A 25,568-nucleotide genomic window follows, 5' to 3' on the forward strand; every position below is an offset into this window, starting at 1 on the left:
CAGAAGTCACTTTCATATATATAATGCATTAGTCATGTATGAATGCATCCATGTGGCATTGATCTTTACCATTAGTCATCATATATCCATGCAGTAAATTATAACACTACTAAAAAGAAGAGCGTACAAATGACATGCATGAACATATTGGGCTAGGGAGTATCATATGCATGCATTATGCTGTTGGCTTATTTGTCAGGTACAATGAATATATCATAGCGAGAAGTATATTGGCTGATATTTGGTTGACTCACAAGTATTTTAGATTTCAGCATAGAATATATCATAGAATTTTTCCAGCTTGTTGTCAAACCTCATGCACACTCCCTGAGACTTATATATGAAATAACCTTTTGTTGGTTAACAAAGAATATTTGGTTCTCATGATAACATTTTACTTTCTTTTTTTCCTTTCTTCAAAGATCTCTGCTCAGTTTTTTGTTAGTTCTATCTACAGCATAAGATTCTAGTTGATTACTTAATTTCTTCAGATTTTAGTGGGTGCCCACATACGGCCCCAAAACCCAGTCCTTTAAACTAAAGAAAGTTATCTTAACTTCAGCATAGAAGGTGAGTATAGAGTAAAAAACTTACGTTTCTTATTATTTGACCAATAAATACATGTTGTATATTCTTGCAAACCAGCTGTTAAGTTCCAAACCTATAGTCCTTATTCTTCATCAGGAAAAAGAATTAAGGATGTCATCATCAGTTTCTTCAGCATCGTTTGTTAATAGCACATTGAGTACTGTCCCAATATGTAGCTGTGGGAAAGAAGCTGTACTTAGAATATCAAATACTCCAAGAAATCCTGGATGAGCATTTTTTGGGTGTCCATTGTACAACAAAGAGGTAAATGCAATTAATCGTACTTGTGTGTTTCTATTTACATATTAATGTTTTGTTAAAATTTGTGACATTTGACATACTTAATTATTTATGTGATACACAGGGGTTACCACATTGCAAATATTTCAAGTGGGCAGATGGTAGTTGTGACGCCCCCAAATCCCCACGCACGAACACGGGGAAATCGAGACGTCCGGATGATGACATCACGGGTCATCATCCTATCGACGTGTGCCAAGTGTGTGAAAAAGCGACGAATGTGCACGAGAAATACATAGCAAAAAGCAAGTCAATAACTAAGTACCAGAATTTTTCTTGTTTAACACAAAACTGTTCAACGCATACTTAAATAAATATTACAAAACACAAACATAAATTTAAACCAAATACAAAGCATAACATCAGCATCCCGGCGGAGCTGCATCTTTGGGCTCAGCCTCCTCCTCCTCATCCTCGATCTTTGCACCAAAATCTACGGTACCAAAAATGGTGCCGCAGGTAAGTAAACTCCAAACACCACTAGATAAAAACATATAAAACTTAAACAATATGCGTGAAAGAAAAACCAATGCACATGCGCCATAAAACCATAATTTTTCCACGCACGCCAAAAACCCATTTGGCCCACAAAAACATATCCTTAAAACCAAGCCTCGCCATTATCCCAGATAATGGCCCAAACCACCATTTTCCCAGAAAATGGATCAAAAGCCTCGAAAACCAAACATCACCATTTTCCCAGAAAATGGCCCACATCCGAAAACCATAAAAACAAACCGGTTATGCATGCACCATGATCTCCCCTAGGGATCATCCGCATACCCTGGCTCTGTGCCATACCGCAGGTAACGACTATGCATGTGACACCTAAACGAGCGATGCCCAGACTCGCGCCCCGCGCGTACCTGGCCAGGCCATCCTCTAGTCCCCGCCACTCTAGGGACCACGGAGTCGTCACGATAGCGTTACCGTATCGTGCGATTCGGTCGTCGCAGATGTCACTCAGTATTATCCACTCCCGAGTGACCAGAGGAGCTCCACCGAGATATTAACCCATCCCGGCTTGGGCTCGTAAGACACACGCATCCAAAACCATTTACGCCAATAAAAAGGAATTTTCTCAATTAAAACAATATGCATATAAACACAATATGCAACTTACGCCTCATAGCTCAAATAATCAAGCAAACACATACAAGCAAAACCAAGCACTCCGTCCTCAATCCATCCGACCCCCGAACTCCTCGGACTCAGTCCGGAATCAGTCAACCAACAACAAACATTTTATTGAATGAGTAAAATATATTTAAATCTAAAAGTAGAGTTTGGAAAGTACTTATAACACTATATAGTATTTTTAGAAAACACGCGGCGTTGCAAACGGCGGAAGGGAAACAACGTAACAGTGAAAATTCACTGTGGCCGTGGGTTGTAAAATACCCACTTTTGAACAGAGACAAACCAAGGCTCGGGATTGATAGGGAAGGGTCTAAGGATATTTATGAAACTAATGGAAGTGAAGTTTAGCCGTGGGTGGCGGCGGAAACGGCGGAAGAAGACCAGATTTTTTAAAATGGAAAGTTAGCTCGTGGGAGATGTTCCGGTGGCTGTTAGAGGTCGAAAATGGGTGGGTTAGGACGGCAAGGAGCCGGTGATGAAGTGGTGAAGAGATGGTGGCCGGAGGTGGAGCGACGGCGGCGGATTGGAGCAAAATTCGTGAGACTTGTTGGGCGTTTTCTGGCCAAACGACGGCTCCGTTGGCCGTGAAAATTGGTAGGGTGGTTCACCGGAGGGAGGGGAAGATTTTGGTAAGGGTGGTGTGCCGCACGGTAGCAGGCGGCGGTGGGTCTGGGTTGATGATGGTTCTGGCGTGGGAGAGGAGAGAGAGAGAGAGACGAACGGGGGGGGTTACGCGCGGGAAGGGGAGGGGAAAAAGGAAGGGAAAAAGAAAAAAGAAAAAAAAGAAAAAGAAAGAAAAGAGAAAAAGAGAAAAAAGGAAAAAGAGAAAAGAAAAGATTTAGGAAAGAAATGAGATCCAATCCTCACTCCGGAAAGCAAAACAAATCCGCCGAAAATGAGATTAAAAAACCATAAAACAACTAATTAAATAAAATGCAACATCAATTAAATAAAAAAAACAATTAAAATACATTAATTTAAAATAAATAAACTAATATATTAATTAAATTAAAAACAACCATTCAGCGAAAATACACGTAAAAGCGGGTCATCATAGTAGTGAATACAAAGAGCAAGCTCTTGGAAAGAGAGAAACAAAAATATTAAGGAAAGAGGAAGAACTTAAAAAGAGAGAAGAAGAGATTGACAAGAGGGAATTGACACTCCACAACGATGAAGTCCAGCTTCGTAAGCAAGAAACCGACATGCGGCATGCACGAACACTACTTCGTGGGCAATGGCTAATGTCCATAGTTATTTATTTGTATTTGATACGCTCAAAGTGATGAACACATTGTATTTGTATTTGTATTTGATAGGAACTTAGCGTTTGTAAGTCTAGACTTTAATAAATGTACTTGAGACTTTATTTGTAAAAAGTCTAGACTGTTGTTGTTCTTTAATGTTGAACTGGTTATTAACAAAGTTGGTTATTGTCTCACAGTTTTTGAGCCTTTTTGAGATTTTTTAGCATGAAAATCTGCTCTAGAAACAGAAACTATTCACTGTGCAAAAATTCCCTGCTGCATATTTCCCAAAAATCTGCAGCTTCATATTTCTAAAAAATCTGCATATAAACTGAGAACTTCTGCTGATTCTACCCGTGTGCTACAAAAACAATGGAGTGCTGCATTATTGGTTGATTTTGGAAAAATCTGCATTATGTATGTGGTGAAAAAGACTTACTTTGCATTATGGATTGAAAAACTACACCAAAAACTTGTCATTTCACTCCCAAAAACTGTTGCATTAACTACAAAATGTGGTGGAAAAAATCTGCTGCATATAAACTTTAAACGTTAACTAAAAAACTTGTGATTTCACTTAAACAAACTGTTGCATATGCATGTGGGGGAAAAAATGATCTATCCTATGGATTTAAAAGGTTAACTAAAAAAAACTTGCCATTTCACTCAAAAAGTTGCTGCATTATGCATGTGGTGGAAAGAATCTACTGCATTATGCATGTGTTTGGAAAAAACTTGCTCTGCATTATCTCTTGTTAAAAAGTGAACAAAAAATCTGCTCATTTCACTCAAAAAATCTGCTGCAGTATGCATGTGGTGGAAAAAATCTGCTGCATTATGGACTTAAAATTTTACCACAAAAGCAGTCCATTTCACTGAAATGGCAACTACTGCATTATGCATTTCACTCAAAAAATCTGCTGCATTATGCATATGGTGGAAAAAATCTGCTGCATATGCATGTGGTGGAAAAAACTTACTCCGCATTATGGACTTAAAAAGTTAACCAAAAATCTGCCCATTTCACTCAAAAAATCTGCTGCATTATGCATGTGGTAGAAAAAATCTGCACCATTATGGACTTAAAAAGTTACCACAAAAACTGCCAGTTACCACATATAAGCATCTGCTGCATTAACTACAAAATCTGCATATAAACTGAAAAATTCTGGTTTACTTTGTCCATGTGCATTACAGAAACTATGGATCTAAGTACATCATAGGACCATAATCCAAAAATCTGTAGACTGCATGTCACTAAAAAAAAACTGCTGCATTAACTACAAAATCTACATATAAACTGAAAAATTCTGGTTTGCTTTTTCCATGTGCATTACAAAAACTATGGATCTGAGTACATCATAGGACTATAATCCAAAAATCTGCAGGCTGCATGTCACTAAAAAAAAAAACTGCTGCATTAACTACAAAATCCTCATATAAATTGAAAAATTCTGCAACTTTTTCCATGTGCATCACAAAAACTGTGGATCTGAGTACATCATAGGACCATAATCCAAAAATCTGCAGGCTGCATGTCACTAAAAAAAAAAAAACTGCTGCATTAACTACAAAATCCTCATATAAACTGAAAAATTCTGGTTTGCTTTTCCATCTGCATCACAAAAACTATGGATCTGAGTACATTATAGGACCATAATCCAAAAATCTGCAGTCTGCATGTCACTAACAAAAAAAAAACTGCAATATAGCAGCAAACTTGAACTATGGACTGAGTACATGCACTCAAAGCATTTCATTTACATAAATAGCAGCCCAACAATAAATACAAGTTCACTTGGCTGGGTTCAAACATCTCAAACTCCAACAAGCAACTGTTTACAAACCAACTTAAACACACAACATAGAACAACACTCAAACACAAAGTCTTGCTACAACATGCTATTTGGCTGCGTTCCATCTGTCGTCTCTGGCTGTGTCCCATCCATCCCTAGTTGCATCTGTGTATGTAATAGCAGACAAAATAAGACCCACATAAATAACTTAAAAATATAAGAAATAAATGAAGTAAAGCTTTAGTACACTTTCTTGTATCCCCATTACTTCTTGTTATACACTTTCTTGATCCACCATTACAGGAGTTTGTGCATTTTCTTGATGTCCACAAAGTGGATTTCCATTGCTTTCCAATAATTCGCTGTCCAATCCACGCCTCTAACAACATAAAAAAATACATAAATAATCACATTGCATTTCATAGTATATTATTAAATATGAAAAAATCTGCTTTTCCTTTGGTCTCACCAATCTGCTTTTCCCTTTATCTCCTTTTTTTCTCACAGCCTTAGTTTTTTTTTTTTTTCTCATTTGTTCCTCCGTCGTTGACATCCTCCTCTTACATGGGGGTCTTTCCTTGCCTCTGACAACATGGGGGCTTAGCACCTTTTTCGAACTTCCTTCCGTGGCTGCATTCACAGTACTTACTCCAACATTGGAATCTATGTTGTGGGGTTTCGAGGTGCAGTATACCTCATTCATCGCATACAACTTTGATACCATATCCTCAGTATGCCCATTTTCAGTACAAGCATTTGTTATTACCTCATAACAAATCTTCAGTAGACGTTTATACCTAATAGTTTCTGGCCTATGATCAGCAATGTCATGACTGCTCGGAATAATAGTATATCTACGTTTTATGTCCTTTCTCCATCGGTCCAATATGAACTTGTCCGGCAACTCACAGACTTTCCGTGCTAAAAAGATGGCAAGAATATGTCTACATATTATCCCTCGCATCTCAAACAACCCACAAAGACACTTCCCCTCACACTTGGCCTCATTAAACAAAACAGTATAAGTAACCTCCTTAATGAAATCTTCAGCCTTAACTTCATCATCAACCGAGTAAGTTGCGATTACTCCATCCATTTTCTCGAAACGACAATGACAATAAATCATTCCCATTATCTCTTGTTGTACCTCTCTAAATTTTTCATTTGTATACACATTTTGAAACTTCTTCTCAAGAGCCAAATGTGATATGCAAGGAATGGTGAAGTTGAAAGAATGAAAGTCTGCTTGGTTTTCATTCTTAATTTTTTTCTTCAATGCATTGTCAAACTGATCAAGAAACTCTTTAAGGTTTGTCCTGGCATGCACATAGCCGTCGAAGAAAGCATTCATGCTCTCACTGCGCTGAGTTGTACTCATTCCGGCCCAGAACGAGTTCTTTAAATATACAGGCACCCAAAACTCTCTCTCTGCATATAAACTTTGCAACCATGCATTTTCTTGCAAGTTGAATGTATCCTTGAGGATGTTCCAAGAATTCTCAAACTCCTCAATAGTAAGGGAGTCATATACACAAGATAATAACTTACTTTTCAGGCCAAATTGGTATTGACTATGGAAATCAAGCTTCTCAGGGACCTTTTTCAATATGTGCCACAAGCAATATCTATGTCGCGTGTTGGGAAAAACAATGGCGATCGCATTCTTCATTGCACGATCTTGATCTGTAATAATAGTATTTGGCGCTTTTCCATCCATGCAATCAAGCCAACTTTTGAATAACCATACAAATGATTCTGTATCCTCACTTGAAATAAGGCCCGCACCCAAAAGGATTAATTGTCCATGGTGGTTTACACCCACGAAAGGTGCAAATGGCATGCCATACCTATTTGTCAGGTATGTGGTATCAAATGTTACCACATCTCCAAAATAGTTATAGGCCCTTCTACTACGGGCATCTGCCCAAAACACATTTCTCATCCTATCCTCCTCATCCACCTCCATGATGCTGAAAAATCCATCATTCTTATATTGCATCATTCTAAAATATTCTAGCAATGCTTGAGCACCACCTTTACCAAGACGCAGGTGTCGTGCCTTATCAATATAGTTACGACAATCTTTTTCTCCAAATGGTACATTCTCAAACCCACCCGCCTCAGTCACAATAGCTTGAAAACTCTTATTCATCCGTGTGCCAGCCTAATCATTTGTATCCAACACCCTCCTAACTGATTTATTAACTTCTCTGTTGCATCTAAAGAATCTTGCCTTTCTTAGACTGAGTACATGATTGTGTGTGTTAAAAACTGATGTGATACATAACTTTCCATTCTTGAATATCACATTCATTCTTGCCTTGCATTCTGTCTTGCTTGTTGGTCAAGGTTTCGAGACATTTGACGCCTTATTCCGTGCCTTCCCACCACGAGCACATCCCAGGGTAACATATTTGATACTCCCATCTTTCTCTCTTTTACTCCTTTGTGTCATAACCGGAAAACCTTCTTTTTTTCCATACTGTTTATAATAAGCCATCAATGCATTCTCATTCTCAAAGCACATCCCTGGCTTTGGATCCTCAGCGATATCACTCCCATCAGATTGCTGGACATGAAGTGACCCAGAATTGCCAGCCTCTTTGGTCTCAACAATATTACCCAAAGAGGCAGTAGACTGCTCTTCACAATCTATCGATTCTAAAGATGCCTCACTAATCTCTTCAATAGAGTTACTTTGCTTCACTTGATTTTCCTGCAAATTAGGAGAAAAAAGTATTATATGACAATATATGTTCTAAATAATGTAAAAGACCCACATATGGAAAATCAAACACATTACCTCGCTACCACATGGATATGGGTTGGCATTCGTCGGAGGAACAAATGCTGGTAAAGCCTCACAAGAGCTAGAGGCTACACTAGCCTCACAAGAGCTAGAGGCTACACTAGCACTGCTTTGTACACTACAACTGGTAGCTACACTAGAGCTAACATTGGTTGGGAAACTAGACATGGGAGCGATCGTAGAGTTCCATGTTTGTTGCTGCAGTTTTCCAAATAAAAATTTAACATAAATACTTAAACCAAATATTGTATAGGGAAAAAAAAATTAAAACACACTAACTACAATAAATATTCCAAGAAATAATCACCTGATTGCTCCATAGATATGGGTAGGCAGTTAGAAGAGGTCCCTTCATTGGTATGGCGGGACTATGCAAGGTAGCGGAACTAGTCAAGGGAGCAGTACTTGACGTAGCAGCGGTTGTAGAGTTCCATGGCTGTTGCTATAGTTATCCCAAAAGAAAATTTAAAAATAAATAATTAGACCAAATATTCAAGTTCATAAAATTAAAACTATGCTTCAACGATCACCTGGTTGCTCAATGGATATGAGTTGGCACTTGGAGGAGGCATAAAAGGTAGTAACCACGCATGAGGCATTTGACCGTAATAACTTGGCATGTAGTTTGAAATGCCTGTATAAAGCGGTCGTGATATGTCCTAACATGTAGTAACATAATGTTAATCAACTCAAGTGGCCAATAACTACACATAAAATAAACACACGCCAACTGTTGAAAGAGGTGTACAATACCGTAGTTGATGGATTAGTGGTAGGAGGTGTTATGCATGATGCGTCTTCTTTCTTTTTTTCCATCTACACAATTCCAAATAAAACTACATCAACAATGAATGCAAGTGGGTGGTTGTCAAGAATGACGCATATAATTATATTAATAAAGTGTGTAAAAAATACTAAACTATGAACTGAATATTTGAAAAATTGGAGATTTATTTCTATGGAATTTCATCTTTTTTTTTTCATATTAAATAGCGTTCAACAAAAGGGTGGATAAATGTTTCATTTGTGCCATTAACTTGCTTTTTTTATTATGTTAAACATTTGTTATTATGGATAAACATTTTTTATTATATTAAATAGCGTTAAACATTTGTGCCACAAATGTTTCATTTGTACATTTGACTTGTCTAAGCTTCTCTTGCACTGAGTAGACAATGAATCCAGAAAAATAATAAGCGGAAGATTTCTTCCCTTGGCATTATTATTAATTTCTCTGATTATATCATGACTTTGGCCCTGTGAGCACCATCAGCTACTGCCTTACATTTCCTCGGGGAAAAACAAACATTGTTTTACATTCAGTTGGGACAACATATATGCTTTAAAAAGAGGTTGGTATACCTATCGAACATACAGCATTTCCCATAATGATATCTGTTAAAAGTTTCGAATTCTATATTACTTTTCATATCATTTAACAAATTTTTCAGAACAATCTGCACCTTTTCATTTATCAGATTTTCAGAACCCTCCTTTATTTTCCTTCTATATTCACTTCTCCAACCTTCTTACTCCATAGAAATACATCATTGGTAAATATTAAAAATTTAGAGATAGAAATATACAAAAACAATTTCTAAATCTTAGATCTGAGAAGATTACCTCCTCGTTAGCTTTTCTTTTGTCAATTTTCTGCCTCCTGAACCGAGAATCTGATTTCTCCTGCTATGCTAAGTTTGAACACTTTTTATGAGAAGTAAAGGATGAAAGATATGAGAGAGATGAGATCTGCAATGGGAATGATTTTGTTGCTATCCATTCATTTCTATACCAAAATCATACGAGAGAGAGGAGATCTGCAGCAAATCATTCCCATGATGTTGAATGATTTTGGATGAATGAATAGATAGTAGGAATGAAAGGTACGAGAGAGAGAGAATGAATGTATTTCCTGCTATCCATGGAGCTTGAAATGGAAAAAATTCCCGCTGGTTTGCTTCTTCTTTTTTTTTTTTTAATATAAATACTGACGTGGCAAAATGACACGTCAGTGGAGTCCGCATGCAGGCACACATTTGTGCCTGCCTCTAGCACTACTCTTTATATAAATATTGAGCCTTAATCATTGTTCATTGTAAGAGAGATATAATTTGTGCTGTATTGTTCTTATTTCACTCATTGAGGAGTGATCTCTGATAACCTACTCATGATGCTTTTTTATCAGTAAAATGGTGCGTATAACTATTGTGCGTGTAGAAAGTATTCTACACCGTAAATAGTTGAATTATTACGTGTAAAGTGATTGCAAGTGTAGATGGTGTTCTACACGGATCCTTTGTAGCCGTGTTGTTCAAAGGTGTAATAGGTTTCTATTTCCACCTGAATGAGGTTGAATAGTGAATTTGGAGATTTTTAAAGGGTAGCTTGAGGTAAGGACGTAGGCAGTGGAGCCAAACCTCATTAACATACTGAGTTTGTTTTTCTCTTACCCTTACTCATTATATTTATTACTGTTTCATATTTTGTTTATATTTTATATTATGTATTTGATTTATAATTATTAATTTTTTAAATACAACTCAATTCACCTCCCTTTAGGCAACATTTTCAAATGAGGAAATAAAATGAAAAAGAAGCATGTTGAGAGCACTCTTATCAAATTATCTAAATGTTTGTACCTTTTAGCTATTAGGACATCAAATACGTCCACGTTGGATTAGAGAAACACTCGCTACAGTAGTTTTTAGATACAGTAAATCTAAAACTAAAATCAAATTTGATAGTTATTGTACATATATTAAATACTTATTTTATTATTTTTTATAACACACTCTCTCATTTCTCTATCTACATCCATAAACTGTCATCAATTTCTTTAAATTAAATAGTAAAATATGATAAAATAATATAAATTAATAATTAAAAAATTAAATATTTTTTAAATTATTAATTACTCATTACTATATAATAAATAAATAATCGAATGTGGAGATTTGATATGAATAACCAAATTCAAATTAATCTTATATTATTTTATTATTATATAATAAAAAAGTAGCTACGCTAATATAAAGATTTATGTAAATAGAATAACCAAAATCCAAATTTGCTTTATATTCATCAAAATTGTCCTTTTAACAATGCTCACTAGTTAAGACTTAGGATATATTCAGATAGTGAGGTGATGTAAGAAGATGTGAATGGTAATAAAAAAAAGTGATAAAAAAACTAATAATAAAATAGTGAATGATAATGAAAAGTAGGTAAAAAATAATAATAAAATATTTAACGGTGAGTATTGACAATTGAGTCTTGATAAATTAAACGGTGAGTATTGCACCATTTGTATAGCCAATGTTTTCACTGCCCTACAGTTGTCTTGGATGCTCAAATAATTGTTTCTCTCGACTGGTGATTTGGCTGACACGTGGCACTTTCCTATTGGTTGACTTAGCATCAAAAAATGACAAAAATTTTTATTGCACCATAAATTTATGAAAATTCGAACTAAAATAGTGGTGCAATTCATTTTGTCTAATTAATGATACTAAGTGTCTCAATCAAATCTAAAAAGTTTTGGGTTAACTGTAGGATCACAAATTGTACTCTCGAAATAAAATTCAAACTAACTTTTTTTTTTTGAAAGGAACAAGTAAGAGCCAAAAGGCCCCTACATATTTCATTAACCGACAATCAATCATTACAATATTTTTCCTTCAACACAGAATTTTTTATCTGTGGAGGACCCTCCTCAATCCATACAATTTCATCACTACAATCAAGAGCCAATTTGGCTAACATATGAGCTACATTATTAGCTTCCCTATGAGTAAACTTTACAGACCACCTCCCAATGTTGTTAAGCATTTTCCTAGTATCTTCAATTATAACACTATAATCTGTACTCATTTCGTCTTCACCATTGGCAGCCTTAACCACCATCAGGGAATCACCTTCAAAAACAGCATCTGTACAGCCCAACTCCAAGCAAAAAAACATAGCCCTTCTCAAAGCATATGCCTCGGCACAAGCAGGTTTCAGCAAATAATTCACACTTAAACACAGGCAAGCTAGAATTTCCCCATCCGAGTCCCTCACTATGATCCCAACTCCCACCCTCTTCTTAGTAGCATCAATGGCAGCATCCCAATTAAATTTACAGACCAACACATCGGGCTTCTTCCATCTAGCATAACTTCTATTATCCTGAGCAGACTTGGGACCAGAATTTGCTTCACTGAATTCAACAAAATTCTATTGAGCAATACTAGTTAATACTTTCGGACATTCAAACTTCTTTTCAAATATAACTGCATTTCTTCTCAGCCATATTCTCCTCAAAGTGCAAGCCACCAAACCAACCTTCTCCTCCTCCAAACAATAATTCAGCTTCTTCCATAGTTCCATGAAGTTCACTACTGAACATGCCCATTTCTTGACAGGACTGTCATTCTTTGCCCACACATCTGATGCAGATGGGCAACTCCACAAAGCATGTACAGTTGACTCCTCTTCCCTTTCACATATTGGGCACAAGCTACTATCAATAATTTTTCTCTTAACCAAATTCATTCTGGTTGGTAGCAGGTCATGACAGGCCTTCCACAGAAAATGTTTTACCACTCCCTGCACTTTTAACTTCCATATTGATTTCCAACCAAATTCATTTTCAACCACATTTGAACTTTCCCCCTTTTCAGCTATTACCCTCACATGCTCAAGATGATAAGCACTCCTTACAGAAAACAGACCATTACTTGAGAAGCCCCACTTCATTTTGTCTTCAGATCCCATCCTACTAAGAGGAATGCAGCAGATAGCTTCAGCATCTTCTGCACTGAAAACTTCAGAAATCAACTCTATCTTCCAATGGCCTGTATACCCATCAATGAGTTGGTTAACACAAGCATCTTCATCTAATAAATTCACTGGAGAGGACACCATATGAGAAGAGGATGATGGAATCCATTTGTCCTTCCAAACCTTAATTTTATTGCCCCTCCCAACTTGCCAAATCAGACCGAACTTAATCAAGCCCATAGAGGACCACAAACTCCTCCATATCAATGAAGGACCACGACCCAATCTAGCTTCCAACAAGTTCTCTCTTTTAAAATATTTCTTCTTCATAACCCTTGCAACCAAAGAAGAGGGATTATTCAACATCCTCCACACTTGTTTAGCCAACATAGCTTTATTAAAGCTCTCAAGTTCCCTAAAACCCAACCCTCCTCTTTTCTTTGAATCTCCCATCCTTGACCAACCCCTCCAATGGATTCTTCTATCATTTTGCATATGTCCCCACCAGAATTTGGCCATAACTACAGCAATTTCTTTACACAATCTCCTTGGAAGCATGAAGACACTCATTGAATACGTTGGGATTGCTTGGACAACAGCTTTCAAGAGTATTTCCTTCCCTGCATGTGAAAGGAATGTATTCTTCCAGTTATTCACCTTATTCCAAACTCTTTCTTTTAAAATCCTAAAAGTATTATACCTTGATCTGCCTACAATAGAAGGAAGACCAAGGTATTTTTCAAAATTGCCACAGGTAGTAACTCCTGCAACTTGCTGAATCTGTCTCCTCACTGACATTGGTGTGTTGGAGCTAAAGAAAATTGTAGTTTTCTGCCTGTTTAGACTCTGTCCTGAAGCCCTCTCATATATACTGAGTAGATCTTGAATCTTAAACCACTCAGACAACTTGGCCCTCCCAAAAATGAGAGAATCATCAGCAAAGAGTAAATGATTTACTCTTATACCTCCTCTAGTTACAACAACACCACTTATATCACCCCTCCTTTCAGCCATGTCAACAAGTAAGCTAAAGCCCTCAGCACAAAGGATGAACAAGTATGGGGAGATAGGGTCTCCTTGGCGTATTCCCCTAGAAGGCTTGATAGTGCAACCTGGCTGCCCATTAACCAACACATAATATGTTACAGAAGTAACACACACCATCACCAATCTAATCCACCTTTCACCAAAGCCAAGCTTCCTCATTATGGCCTCCAAGAAACCCCACTCAATTCTATCATATGCCTTTGAGATATCCAGCTTCAATGCCATGCTACCAATCCTTCCTTTTTGCCTTGTTTTCATGGTATGCAAAGCCTCATATGCAACCATTACATTGTCTGTAATTAATCTTCCAGGGAGGAATGCACTTTGGTTCTTTGAGATGATCACTGGCAGCACTTTCTTTAACCTATTAGCTAAGACTTTTGACACTAATTTATACAAAACATTACATAGGCTTATAGGCCGAAAGTCACTAGCTATAACAGGTTTATCAATTTTGGGAATTAAAGCAATATGAGTAAAATTAATGGACCCATCCAACCCAGATTTTTCATTTAAGAAGGATAAAACAGCTTGACATACCTCCTCTCCAATAGTACTCCAGTAATTCTGATAGAAGCATGCTCCAGAGCCACCTGGTCCAGGAGATTTCAAAGGTCCCATATCTTTGAGTGCTGCCTCAACTTCTAGCATAGTGAAATCCTTATGCAATTTTACTCAACTGCCTTCTTCAAATTCAATTCTACCTTCACTCTTAGAACACCACCCCATTCAGATCCACCCTCCCTTACATCAACCTCTTGAACCCTCCCTATTGACTCCCCAATTTTCTTCCCAATCTCACTTTTCATACAAACAAAAGGCAAATTATGCATCTGAATCCAGAAACACTCACTATCGAAGTTCATTTTCATCAGATGGATGAATCCATCAAGAGGCTTAAGAACCAGCAGACAGTTACCAAACAACCAAGGCCTCCCTTCTAACACTCGGTTCTTATCCTCCTTACATACAAAGGTAATTACAAACAGGTTTGTACTAACCTCTTGGAATGTGAAAGAGCTATCAACTCTCCAAATCTTAGCCATTGTAGCACGTACAATATCCTTCCCCACTCGCCGATCAGACCATAACTTGCACACTACACACAGCTCTCCTTTCTTAGTAACTTCACTTAGATCAACAGAGCCTATCTCAATTACCGAGTTCTCCTCCTCCGTAAGACTAAATTGATCCCACTGTATCTCCAAATCCTCCATTTCTTCCCGCCTTAATCTTCAGGTTTTGATCAAGGGGAAGTAACTACCTCAGCCACTCCACGAGCACCAAGACTCACACTCCACCTATTCCCTCTCAGCGAGAGAGTTTTAGAGGAGACTATTGTGATCAAATAAGAGAAATTAAGTAAGCATATGTAATTCAAACTAACTTAATACATTGTTTCTTATGTTTTTATATTAGATCAATATATCCCAAAATTAAAGATATCACAAACTAAAAAAGAAATGCTTTTGCTCTAATTTTCTTTTGGAGTATTACAATTAGTAACATGATTTTTTTTCCAATACCGAAAATAGGAAGTGGGAAACTTAAACTTACAAAAACTAAATGCTTGTGGCAAAAGGGCTTATTTTTCATTTCACTTACTTACTATTCTCACTCGGTCTTCTCACTAAAATTGTGTTGCGATTTCAGCTTGATTTTTGTTGTGTGAGTAATTGAATGTGTGTGCGTGAGGAAGAGGAATGGCAGAGGAAATATGAAATATGTGTTTCGGTTTGGACTTTACTGCTACTTATATTCTCTATAGACAAATATCTGAAAGTTAACACTCTGTCTAAAGAGAGACTTAATCTCACATTTATTAGAAAAATGAGGACTCAACCCCTGTGGACACAACCGTCTAAAAGACGAACTTTTTTTTTTTTTACTATATATTAAGGAACACAAGAATGAATAATGATGGATTACAGTTTAGATCAACTCCTATAAACTTTGACAATGAGTGAAGGCAAAAAGCTTATATCTTTTCAGCCACAAAAATCAAATCTAAAAGATCTAATAGTGGCAATTCTAGTGATCCAGCGCGTGTGGTTAGAAGAGTTGCTAAGAGAGGTGGTGCGTGAGAACCATGTGCAGTTGTGAGTGGTGCATGAGGATCACACGTAGTGATTTTTGTAAAACTGGCACTATCCTCCAAATAATTTGTGTTATGAGCTTCTGATCTTGTGATGCACGTGTAGTTAGAGAGTTACCAAAAAATTATAGATTTGATTTTTTCAACCTTGAAAGAGGAAAAATGAATTAAGATATGAAGGAAAGAGAGAGAGAAATATGAGAAGAAATGAGGAGGAAGAGGAAGGAGGTTCTCTAGTAAAAATCAGATCTTGATTTTTGGATTTTTTTGTCAAAGTGAGAGAGATGGTTCCATAAGAAGAAGAGGAGGTTTGAGCTATGTTGCAATAATTCTTATGTTTCGATTTAAAATTATAATAATTATATTAGTTTTTGTATTTAAATAATAATAGAGATAATAATAGTTAGATAAAATAAAATTAAAGATTTAAGTTCAGATTAGTTATCAAAAATTAAATAATATCATTTTATTTCATCTTATATAATTATTATAATTTTTTTAAATTTTTATATAAAATATAATAAATAATTTAATTCTTTTAATTCTTAATATAAAATTAATATTAAAAAAATTATATTATAATAATATTTTATTTATTATTATCCAAAACATCTCCTCCTATCTAAATATCTCATCTGAATTCATGTTTAGCGCGTAACGAAACGGTTTAAAATTAAAAAGTATTGTTTTTAGTGATATTTTTAAATTTCTGATATCCCATCCTTGTCAAACTTCCCGGAACCCCGAGTCTATCAGTTAAAACGGATGCTTATGCCGACTTTCCATTCCTGCCTCTGATAGTCCAGAATTCGCAGAATCCAGACACTAGCTGTTGCAATTCTCGAGCCGTAGTTCTCATTAAATCTCATCCCCCTCCCTCTACTACGATGGCCACCGAATCTGAGAAATCCAACCCCAATATTCTCCCCGCCCGAGAAAACCCTGTGAAAACCCTAGACTCTGGAGTCTCCGCCACCTCTAAACCGGATCTCCATGAACATTCTCCCAATAACATTCTGACAAAGGACTGTGAGGATCCGAATAGCGCTGTATCCTCGCCTGCTGGGGATGATGGTCCGGTTTCCAATATCCAGAAGAAGATTCGTCGAGCCGAGCGGTTTGGTATAACTTTACAACTCACCGAGGAAGAGAAACGTAATTCTCGAGCGGAGAGGTATGCGTAATGCTTTTTGTCTTTTGTTTTCTTGCGATTCTTCTGATAAGTGTTTCTTGAATCGGTAATATTTTGTTGGGTTCAGTATTTATTTATTTACTTATTTTTTGGTGCATTAGAATGGAGTCTTTTTTACTGGTTATAGGACTGCGGGGTAAAAGTGCCGTGTCGGTGAAGTTTACCCAGTAGTGGATAAGGATATCCGTGATTGCCATTGTTGTTTGTGGTTGTTACGGAGACATGGAGTAGACTGATGAAAGCTACAATGGATAGGGGATTGTTGTTTTTTGGTGGGGTCGAGGGATAGTGAAGGGTCGTTACTGTCCCATTCGTTTTTTGCCAATGATACTTTGATTTTTGGTGACACAAATCGAACAACTGTGAAACTTGTGATGCCTTTTCTTATGTTTTGAAGTGCTATTAGATTTGGATATTGATTTGGCAAAATATGATATTGTTCCAGTTGGTCATTCGGAAATCTTGGCCTGTATTCTTGGCTGTAAAGTTTGTTCTTTGCCCATGAAGTATTTGGGTGCTTCTTATAAGGGTACTATTTTACCTATCAAAAAAAAAAAAAAAAAGATAAGGCTACGTATTTTTCGCCAGCATATTTTTTATGTTGTGTACTGTAGGGATTGACCTCTGAAGATGCGTCTTCTAGATTTGTGTAGTATTGCATGTTGTAAGGAAGTAATTGGGGGATCATATGTAACTTCAAAATGGAGTTACTCAGTTGGATTAACATTTTGCTAGATTGGTAAAAGATTGGAACGTTGGTTTGGTTACCTGTTTCTTTTATATGATGTACTCCCTCAAGAGTAAGGAAAGGAGATGTGAATGGTATATATTTGATTTCTTCCAAAAGACACAAATTCAAAGTGGTCGTGTTATCAGGTTTTAACCTTACCTACTGATGACCTGTTTCCATGTAAAAGAATATTTAGAGCATTGGTCATTTGAGAGTGGAGTTTGCTGTGTGGATTGCAGCATTGGAAAAAGGTATTGACGTTGGATAACCTTAGAAAACAGAGTGTCATTGTGGTGGAGAGGTGTTGTATATGTAAGAAGAATGGGGAGCCTCTTAATCGCCTTCTTCTTCTGTCATATGCCTAAACGGGTGGAAGCCCAAGGCCTAATTTGTGGGCTTGGCCCATATTGGTTGAAGGCCCATTAGTCCAATCATTTGTTATGTTACACACTAAGCACTGGATTAAGGTTTGAAAAGGCAACAGCAGGTATGTGGTGAAGGGGAAGGTTCGAGATGTTGAAGTTAGAAGGAAATGGCTGGGAAATGAAGGTCACTCGAAGCCATTGAGTTCTCAGTCAATGGGTGGACCAAAGCCATAGTGGCCTTGGGTTTGGGTAATAAAGGTCTAGTAGGTTGGGTTCAGTCTAGTAGGTAATGATTTGGCCTGTGGCCCCTTCCATTTAAATTACCTTGTATTTGGGAGTTGGCACATGGCCCATTTACAAGTCTTTGTTTTTTTTTTTTGGTTTTGTTGTTTTTGTTTTACCGCCTTGTTTGATTTGGCATCTGGCCCAAGAGTTAGTTAGAGGAGTTGTCAGTGTATGTAGTGGAAGAACACACTTGTAACGGTATGCAAAAACTGAATCAAATTCCTATATTCTTCCTAATTCTCTCATCCTCCTTTTTGCTGGAGATGCTCCCCTTGAAGTGAGCGATTCTATGTGTATTTTCATCAAACATTTGGGGTGTGTTACAAATTGGTATCAGAGAGACACCAGTCTCTATGCTATCAAGAAATTACAAAAACATGCAAGAAACACTTGCATCAATCCAGAAAATCATGGAACTAGTAGAAGAAACAGAGCCACCAAGTATTCCAGCAACATATAAATGAATTTGCTAATGAATTTGTAGAAACTTCAACTAGTTGTAGGACCAGATTTGTGCAATGCAAGAAGATACTACACTGGCACTCGAAGACTGCTCTGGACTCCCGTTCCAAATCTACCACTAGTTCAATCAAATTTTGGCAGCCATGGGTCTCAAGATGGAACTCAGTCGTTCCAATGGAGCCAAGATATACCTAGGGAAAGGTATCAAATCTGTTTGCTCCGACTCTCAGGTGTTCTTGTTTTGCTAATTCGAAATGCAAGAGGTGCTTCCCTACCGATTGAAGCTGAACATGTATAGGAAACAACATAAGAAGGGCATCTTCGACCCGGGTGGCGGGACATTTGAAGTGATATTCACAGTTGGTGTTACCCACTTAGGAGGTGAAGATTTTGATAACAGGACGTGCTCCATAGGATGGTCTGGAACACTCATCCGGATTATAAAGAGGTTTCCTTTGTCGGCCTCTTATTCAATTTGATTTCTATTTCCCATTCCTCGAATCGAAACCAAGCAAGCATATTGATGATTCCATCCATTTTCAGATGCCGATCCAACATCTTCGACCCATTCTCACTAGAGATGTGGGACCCGTTTGAGGGTTTTCACTTCCCTCAAGGTTCTGAGATCTCTTCTTCCTCCGAAATGTCTTTGTTCGAGCATGCTAAGGTCGATTGGAAGGAGACCTGGACCGCTCACACCTTCAAGGCGGATGTGTGGGGACTGAAGAAGGAAGAGGTGAAGGTGGAGGTGGAGGTGGAGGAAGGAGAGGAAAGGAATCGGGAGAATGAGCAGAAGAATGATACCTAGCATCATGTGGAGCCTAGTAGCGGGAAGTTCTCAAGGAGGTTCAGGTTGCTAGAGAATGCCAAGGCCAATGAGGTAAAAGTAGCCATGGAGAATGGAGTGCTCACTGTGACTGTGACCAAGGAGGAAGTCGAGAGGCCTGATATTAAGTCCGTAAGGATTTTTGCTTGTGCAAAGATAACAAACATCTCTTTGGAAGCAGTTGGGTTGCACAACAAATCTTTGGAGACCTTGTAGTTGGATTTAGGTTACATAAACAACAAAGGGTTACTTTCTGTGGCTAAGGGATGTCCTCTTTTGAAAGTTCTAAAGCTACAATGTGTTAATGTTACTGATGAGGCTGTTGCTTATGGTGCTGCTGTTCAGGCTGTGACTCTTAGTGGTGAGGGTAATGGTAAGCTTGATTTGGATGGGCTTGTTGTGATTGGTGGAGATGACTCCAACACAAATACCTGCCTCCTTGCTGAGAATTTTAGGGGTAAGAAGCTGAAAACTCAGGTATTTGAAGTCCTTTATGCTTCTCATGTAATATCTGGTGGAGGGCAATGGGAAAGTCTTATAGGTTTGCAAGTTTTAGTAGATGAGAATTTCACTCCAGTTGCTCAATGCATTGCCACCTCATTGGCCCTTTAGTGAATGGAACTCTGGATAATGTATCATCACCTTCAGAACATTGCAATCAACATTTGACAAATAGAACTTTACCTTGGGGAACTTGGTGCTGAGAAAGGCAAACATGTTGCAACTTATTATGGGTGCTTGATTGGTTGCGATAATGCAATAGCTAAGTTGCACACAAAACACCCAGAACTCTATGACAAAGTTGGTGGGCTTCTAGCCATGCAGATTGATGATCTTCGAGCATCGGTTCCCCTCTGGCTTTGAAAAGCAGAAGAAGTGCGAGAAGATAGAGCTCACTGGCCCACCAATCTGACTGGTGGTATTTATAGGAAAGGGTGGATCAGTGAGATGTATGGATACTCCTTTGGTGCAGCAGAAGTTTGTCTTCTTCACTATGGTTTGCCACAAGAGGGAGTTGAACTTACTCTCTTCACTATAGTTTTCCATTCAGAGTTGGAAATTGGTCTCTTGGTAAACTAGATCACCTTGAGGATGATATAATTTATGACTGTGCTCGGCCATTTCCTGAACCTCCGTTTCCTAGAGAGGTACATCTGATGGAATTTGATCCAAGTAAAAGACGGTACTTCACTGTCTTAATCATGCAAATATTGATGCCGAGTTCATAGTAATTCTTGATGTAGATATGATCTTAAGAGGTCCAATTACTACATGGAGTTCAATGCAGAACACGGGCTTTCAACTCCCTACTAGTACCTTATTGGGTGTGACAATGAGTTCGCTAAACTCCATACTTGCCACTCTGATGCAAGTGATGTTATCAAAAACTTGATATTCAACTCCTTCGTTTTTTGCCAGGTGTTTAATGAAATAAACAGCCGGGAGATAGCAGCCCTTCCTAGATACTGCAGAAGAGAATTTTGTTTTCTCCTTATCATAATTTTGTCAAGTTGTTTTGACCTTGTGGGCAAGGTCTTCTAAAGGGGACGGTATTGTCATAAGCCTAAATGGGTGGAAACCTAATTGAAGGCCCATTGTCCAATCAGTTGTTATGTTACACACCGGGCAACAGATTAAGGTTTGGAAAGGCAACAGCGGGTCTGTGGTGAAGGAAACTGCAGTTGGGAAACTTAATTAAGTTTGAGTTCTCAGTCAATGGGTGCACCAAAGCCATAGTGGGCTTGGGTTTGGTAATAAAGGTCTAGTAGTTTGGGTTCAGTCTAGTGGGTAATGATTTGGTCTGTGGCCCTTTCCCTTTAAATTACCTTGTATCTGGGAGCCGGCCCATGGCCCATTTACTGCTTGTTATGAACTTGTCTTTTTTTATTTGACTGTCTTGTTTGAGTTGGCCTCTGGCCCAGGAGTTAGTTAGAGGAGTTGTTGGTATATGTAGTGGAAGACCAAACAATATACCCTATTTTCTTCCTTATTCTCTCCTTGTCTTTGCTGGAGGTGCTCCCTTGAAGCGAGTGATTCTGTGTGTATTTTCCTCAAACATTTTGTGGTGTGTTACATTATCATTGTGAAGTAACAAGAGATTTATGGACTCTACTCAGTTGTGTGGTGTTGAGTGGGTTATGCCTAGATGGCTGAGAATCGTTGGTTTATTTTGGGAAGGCAGGAGGGGTGTCATGTTGGTTTTGGAAGTTGGCTCCTCTATGTTTCATGTGGGGTATGTGGAGAGAGTGGAATGCATGGACCTTTGAAGATAGTGAAGTTTCAGTGGGAGAGATGACAAAGAACGTTCTCAACTCCCTTTACACATGGATATCAGCTCATAACAGCTTTTCTTTTTCTGTTTTCTAGTTTTTTGAACTGTTTTCTTCTTTCTCTCATGGATAGTGGATTCTTTTTTGTACTTCTTAAGGGTCATGCCTGTCTACACTCTTCTAATGAGATTAAATTACTTTAGTATGCTGCAGCAGTAGTTCCTTCCGTTGATACACTTGAGAATGTGTATCCTGTATGACATTTTTGCCTGTGTTTTCCCTTGATCTTTTGATATACGATTTATTGTCATTGAGCTCAAAAACAATTATTTGTGAGAAAAGAAATTCTTTTATAGGACCTCATTGACAAATATTTTTTGGGGAGTGTTAGGGTTAAAACAATGGTGGTAATAACCGCAGATCTGAATAGGGAATTAACAAATTTTTGCTGATGTTTGTGCATTCTTTTCCTATTATTTGTTTGGATGCTATGAGTTTCTGCAGCACAGTAAATGTCACCTATTTTAGCTGCTAAAAATTTTGTAGTCAGAAAATAACCTTTGGAGGGTTATTATGGCATCAATTGAATTGTTTAATAGTGTTCAGGCTGGCACAATAGAGAGGTCATTTTATCAAATATTGTTTGGAAAACTTGATAGGCCCAGTCAAAGAAATTCAAGAAATTACTTCAGATAAGCATGCTTTTTGATGGTGACAATTCTAGGCAAACAGCCTTGTGTAGGATCCCACCCCCAGACGGGAAAGAAAATGGTAGAAAGATCATACTTTTCCTGGTGTTTTCCTCTAGACTTCAATTGTCATAGATAGGTTTCACTTGCCAAAAAAAAAAAAAATCATAGGTAAGATTTTATGAACTCCACTAGATGGAAGTTCCTCGTTTATTAAACAAAGTTTTCTGTCGAGACAGATGTAAATAAAATGATCTTGTGTTATTTGGGATCCTGGCTTGTTAATCTCGCCTTTTCCGCTCACATGCTGCGGGTAGATTTTAGTTCTTATTTTCTTCAATAGAATTGCACGGTATAGATATTTGTGAATTAAAGATACAGTTTAGAATTGAATTGAATTCCGTACATCTTTTTTTTCCCCTGTTGACTTTGGATCTTTATCAAGTGGGGATTGACCTCCTGCAGGTTTGGCATGGGGTCCCCATTGCATGGGTCAGAGGAGCTTAAGAGAAAGGCTAGAGCAGAGAGGTTTGATTCCATACTTCTTCATTTGTTGTTTATATAGGTTTGATTCCATACTTTTTCATTTGTTGTTTATATCAATTGTAATTGAATATTTTAGATTCTTTAGATGGTCATTTTTTGTCTAGGCAGATTGTTAAGAGACACTTTGTTCCCCCAGGTTTGGTCTTTGTGATGCATCTGTGGCTCCTGATGACGAATCAAGGAAGAAAGCCACTGCTGATGTGGAAGGAAAGAAGAAAGCTACTGCTGACGAGGAATCAAAGAAGAAAGCTCGGCTTGCCAGGTTTGCGCCAGTTTCTAAAACAGACACCTTGGAAGAAGAAAAAAGGAAAGCAAGGACAATCAGGTCTATACCACTGCAAACTGTTGCCCACATAACCATTTATTGATATCCTATATGCTACCGGCAGTCTAAAGGTGATGTTTGCATACTTGCTTGATATTATAATTTGATAAAACTTGAATGTATTTTTTTTCTCAGGTTTTCAAGCTCTCCATCTAGTTCTTTATCCCGAGTGAATGGTAAAGGAGATATGGAGCAGGTAAGGGCCTTTTTAATGGTTTTTTTGGCAGTTCCTTTGGATAAGAGAAAGTATATAATTGTGCTCACTTTCTTTTGTTGTGGATCAGAAAGCAGCTATCACAGTCGAAGCTGGATTAGGGGCTTAGCGCTAAACATCTTTTGCAGTAGTAAGATATTCTTTTAGATGTATCTTTACAATGTGTCTATTACTTATACTCCCTATACTTGTCAATCCCCCCCCTCCCCCCTCCCCACAAACACCACAACTTAGTCAATAATTTTTTGTCTATTACTAATGAATAGGGATCAGTTTTTACTCTAGTTATACTGATAAAAAAGCTTTTACTCTAGTTATTAGAGGGCAGAATTCTCAATTCCTTTTTTTTCAATCTCTTACTTTGGTCCTTCTTTGGCAGCTTTTGTATTTTTTTTTTTCATCTCAATCTTTCTATTGCCCTTTTTGGCAGAATTCTCAAATTTCTTTTTTTCAATCTCTTACCTCTTGTCCCTTTTTTGGCAGGTTTTGTTGTTTTGCTTTTTTATTTATTCCCTATAAAAAGACTCCCAGATGCAGCATTTTCCATTCTTAGACATACCTCTCTGGCCTTGAACAGGAGTTTGGCAGCATGAAGATCTCTTTTCCTGGATATGGTGTAGCAACAGTTCGCTCGTGAGACCTAGAGTAATTTATGACTTAACTCCTTAGTGGTAATTATCTCAAAGTCTCTGAAAACTATCAGAAATTCAAAATTACTAAGTAGATATTTAACATTTTAAGACCTTTCATTTTCCAATTTTATGCTCGATTGTCCACTTATCAAAAACAGAAAGGAAAAAATTATGCTCCTTCAAATTCTGATACTCCAAGATGTGGGCTAGGATCTGATATATGCTTATAGTTGCAGATTCATGATCATGTTGTATGGCAGTACTAAGTTGGTTTTGTGAGTTTATCATCATCTGATCCATGATTGGCAGTGTCAAAAGGCATTACATTGTTTGCTACTGGTATTAATGGTTCTATGGCCGAACTAATTACTTTAGAATACGGGCCTTCAGAAAAAGGACGTTCTCAGACTGTTCTAGTTGGTTTGACTTTAGATATAGGATTATCATCATATTTGCAGTCTTAGATTAGGCTTCTACTTTTTGAGGGCTGCCCCCACAGAGTGAACTCAATCGTCAACAAGATGCATAGCTGCTCTGCTCCTGAGAATGGCCTCTGCCATGGCATTTGTGAGGCATGCATAAGTTTAAGTCTTTTGATATAGATTTGAGCCTGTTTTCACTTTAAATGAGGATGAGAAAGGGAGGAAGTTGTATTTAGCTTTCTACTATTGTGCATCTGTTCTTTGCTTGAAGTGGGGGTTTTCAGTTTTGTCTCATATCTTATTTGATGATGGTGCAATTACACACATATTATTATAACTATTAATCATGTATCAGATGATATTAAATCATCACTTTCTATCTAATCCGGTGTATGTTATCTATTCAATTTTCTGTGGGATCAGCCAAAGATTTTAAGGCATATGTTTACTTAGTACTGGCGTTCAACACTTGATCATGAGAATCATTTCCAGAACTTTAACTATTACCTTCCTGGTAACGTAATAGTGGAGATCTATCAGAATTTCTGATGTTTTCGTTTGTAATTTGAGATAATTGCACTCTTTGGAGGTTCTTGTGAATTTTTTCTTAGGTCTCACTGGGAGAACTGCACAATCTGCAAGGTAAGAATTTGGGGATGAAGAGTACTCTGATAACTAGGTTTGTCATTAGCATTGTAATTTTGAATTTTCAATGTGAAGCTTTGAATTGTTGAAACATTGGAAAATCCCCCGCATGTAAATTCTTGTTTATTTCAAGTGGGATTTTAGATGGAATGGAAGGACGACCTGTTGCCCAAGTCCATCA

General features: G+C 37.6%; 2 protein-coding genes and 1 pseudogene across 4 annotated transcripts; 2 read left to right on the forward strand and 1 right to left on the reverse strand.

Moving 5' to 3' along the window:
- Positions 1–5,168: 5,168 nt before the first annotated feature.
- On the reverse strand, positions 5,169–7,224 carry LOC122278653 (protein FAR1-RELATED SEQUENCE 5-like). The gene is made up of 3 exons (XM_043088836.1): positions 5,680–7,224; positions 5,353–5,451; positions 5,169–5,237 (listed from the first exon to the last, which is right to left on the reverse strand). The coding sequence occupies exons 1-3, from the start codon at positions 7,222–7,224 to the stop codon at positions 5,169–5,171; spliced, it is 1,713 nt and encodes a 570-aa protein (XP_042944770.1).
- A 9,270-nt stretch (positions 7,225–16,494) lies between these two features.
- Positions 16,495–25,568, forward strand: LOC122279507 (protein MODIFIER OF SNC1 11-like). 3 transcript variants are annotated; one of them, XM_043090192.1, is made up of 6 exons: positions 16,496–16,958; positions 23,069–23,131; positions 23,286–23,474; positions 23,610–23,670; positions 23,759–23,818; positions 24,266–25,568. In XM_043090192.1, exons 1-5 carry the CDS (start codon positions 16,672–16,674, stop codon positions 23,795–23,797), a joined length of 639 nt encoding a protein of 212 aa, XP_042946126.1. In that variant the 5' UTR covers positions 16,496–16,671; the 3' UTR covers positions 23,798–23,818; positions 24,266–25,568. The 3 variants fall into 3 exon arrangements, 2 of the variants coding, with proteins under 2 accessions (XP_042946126.1, XP_042946125.1); XM_043090191.1 differs by having other exon boundaries at positions 16,497–16,958; positions 24,172–25,568; XR_006229615.1 differs by lacking the exon at positions 24,266–25,568 and having other exon boundaries at positions 16,495–16,958; positions 23,286–23,545; positions 23,759–23,816.
- On the forward strand, positions 17,512–23,041 carry LOC122279508 (annotated as a pseudogene).

Source organism: Carya illinoinensis, chromosome 10, assembly GCF_018687715.1.
Source record: "Carya illinoinensis cultivar Pawnee chromosome 10, C.illinoinensisPawnee_v1, whole genome shotgun sequence".
Taxonomy (NCBI): Eukaryota; Viridiplantae; Streptophyta; class Magnoliopsida; order Fagales; family Juglandaceae; genus Carya; species Carya illinoinensis.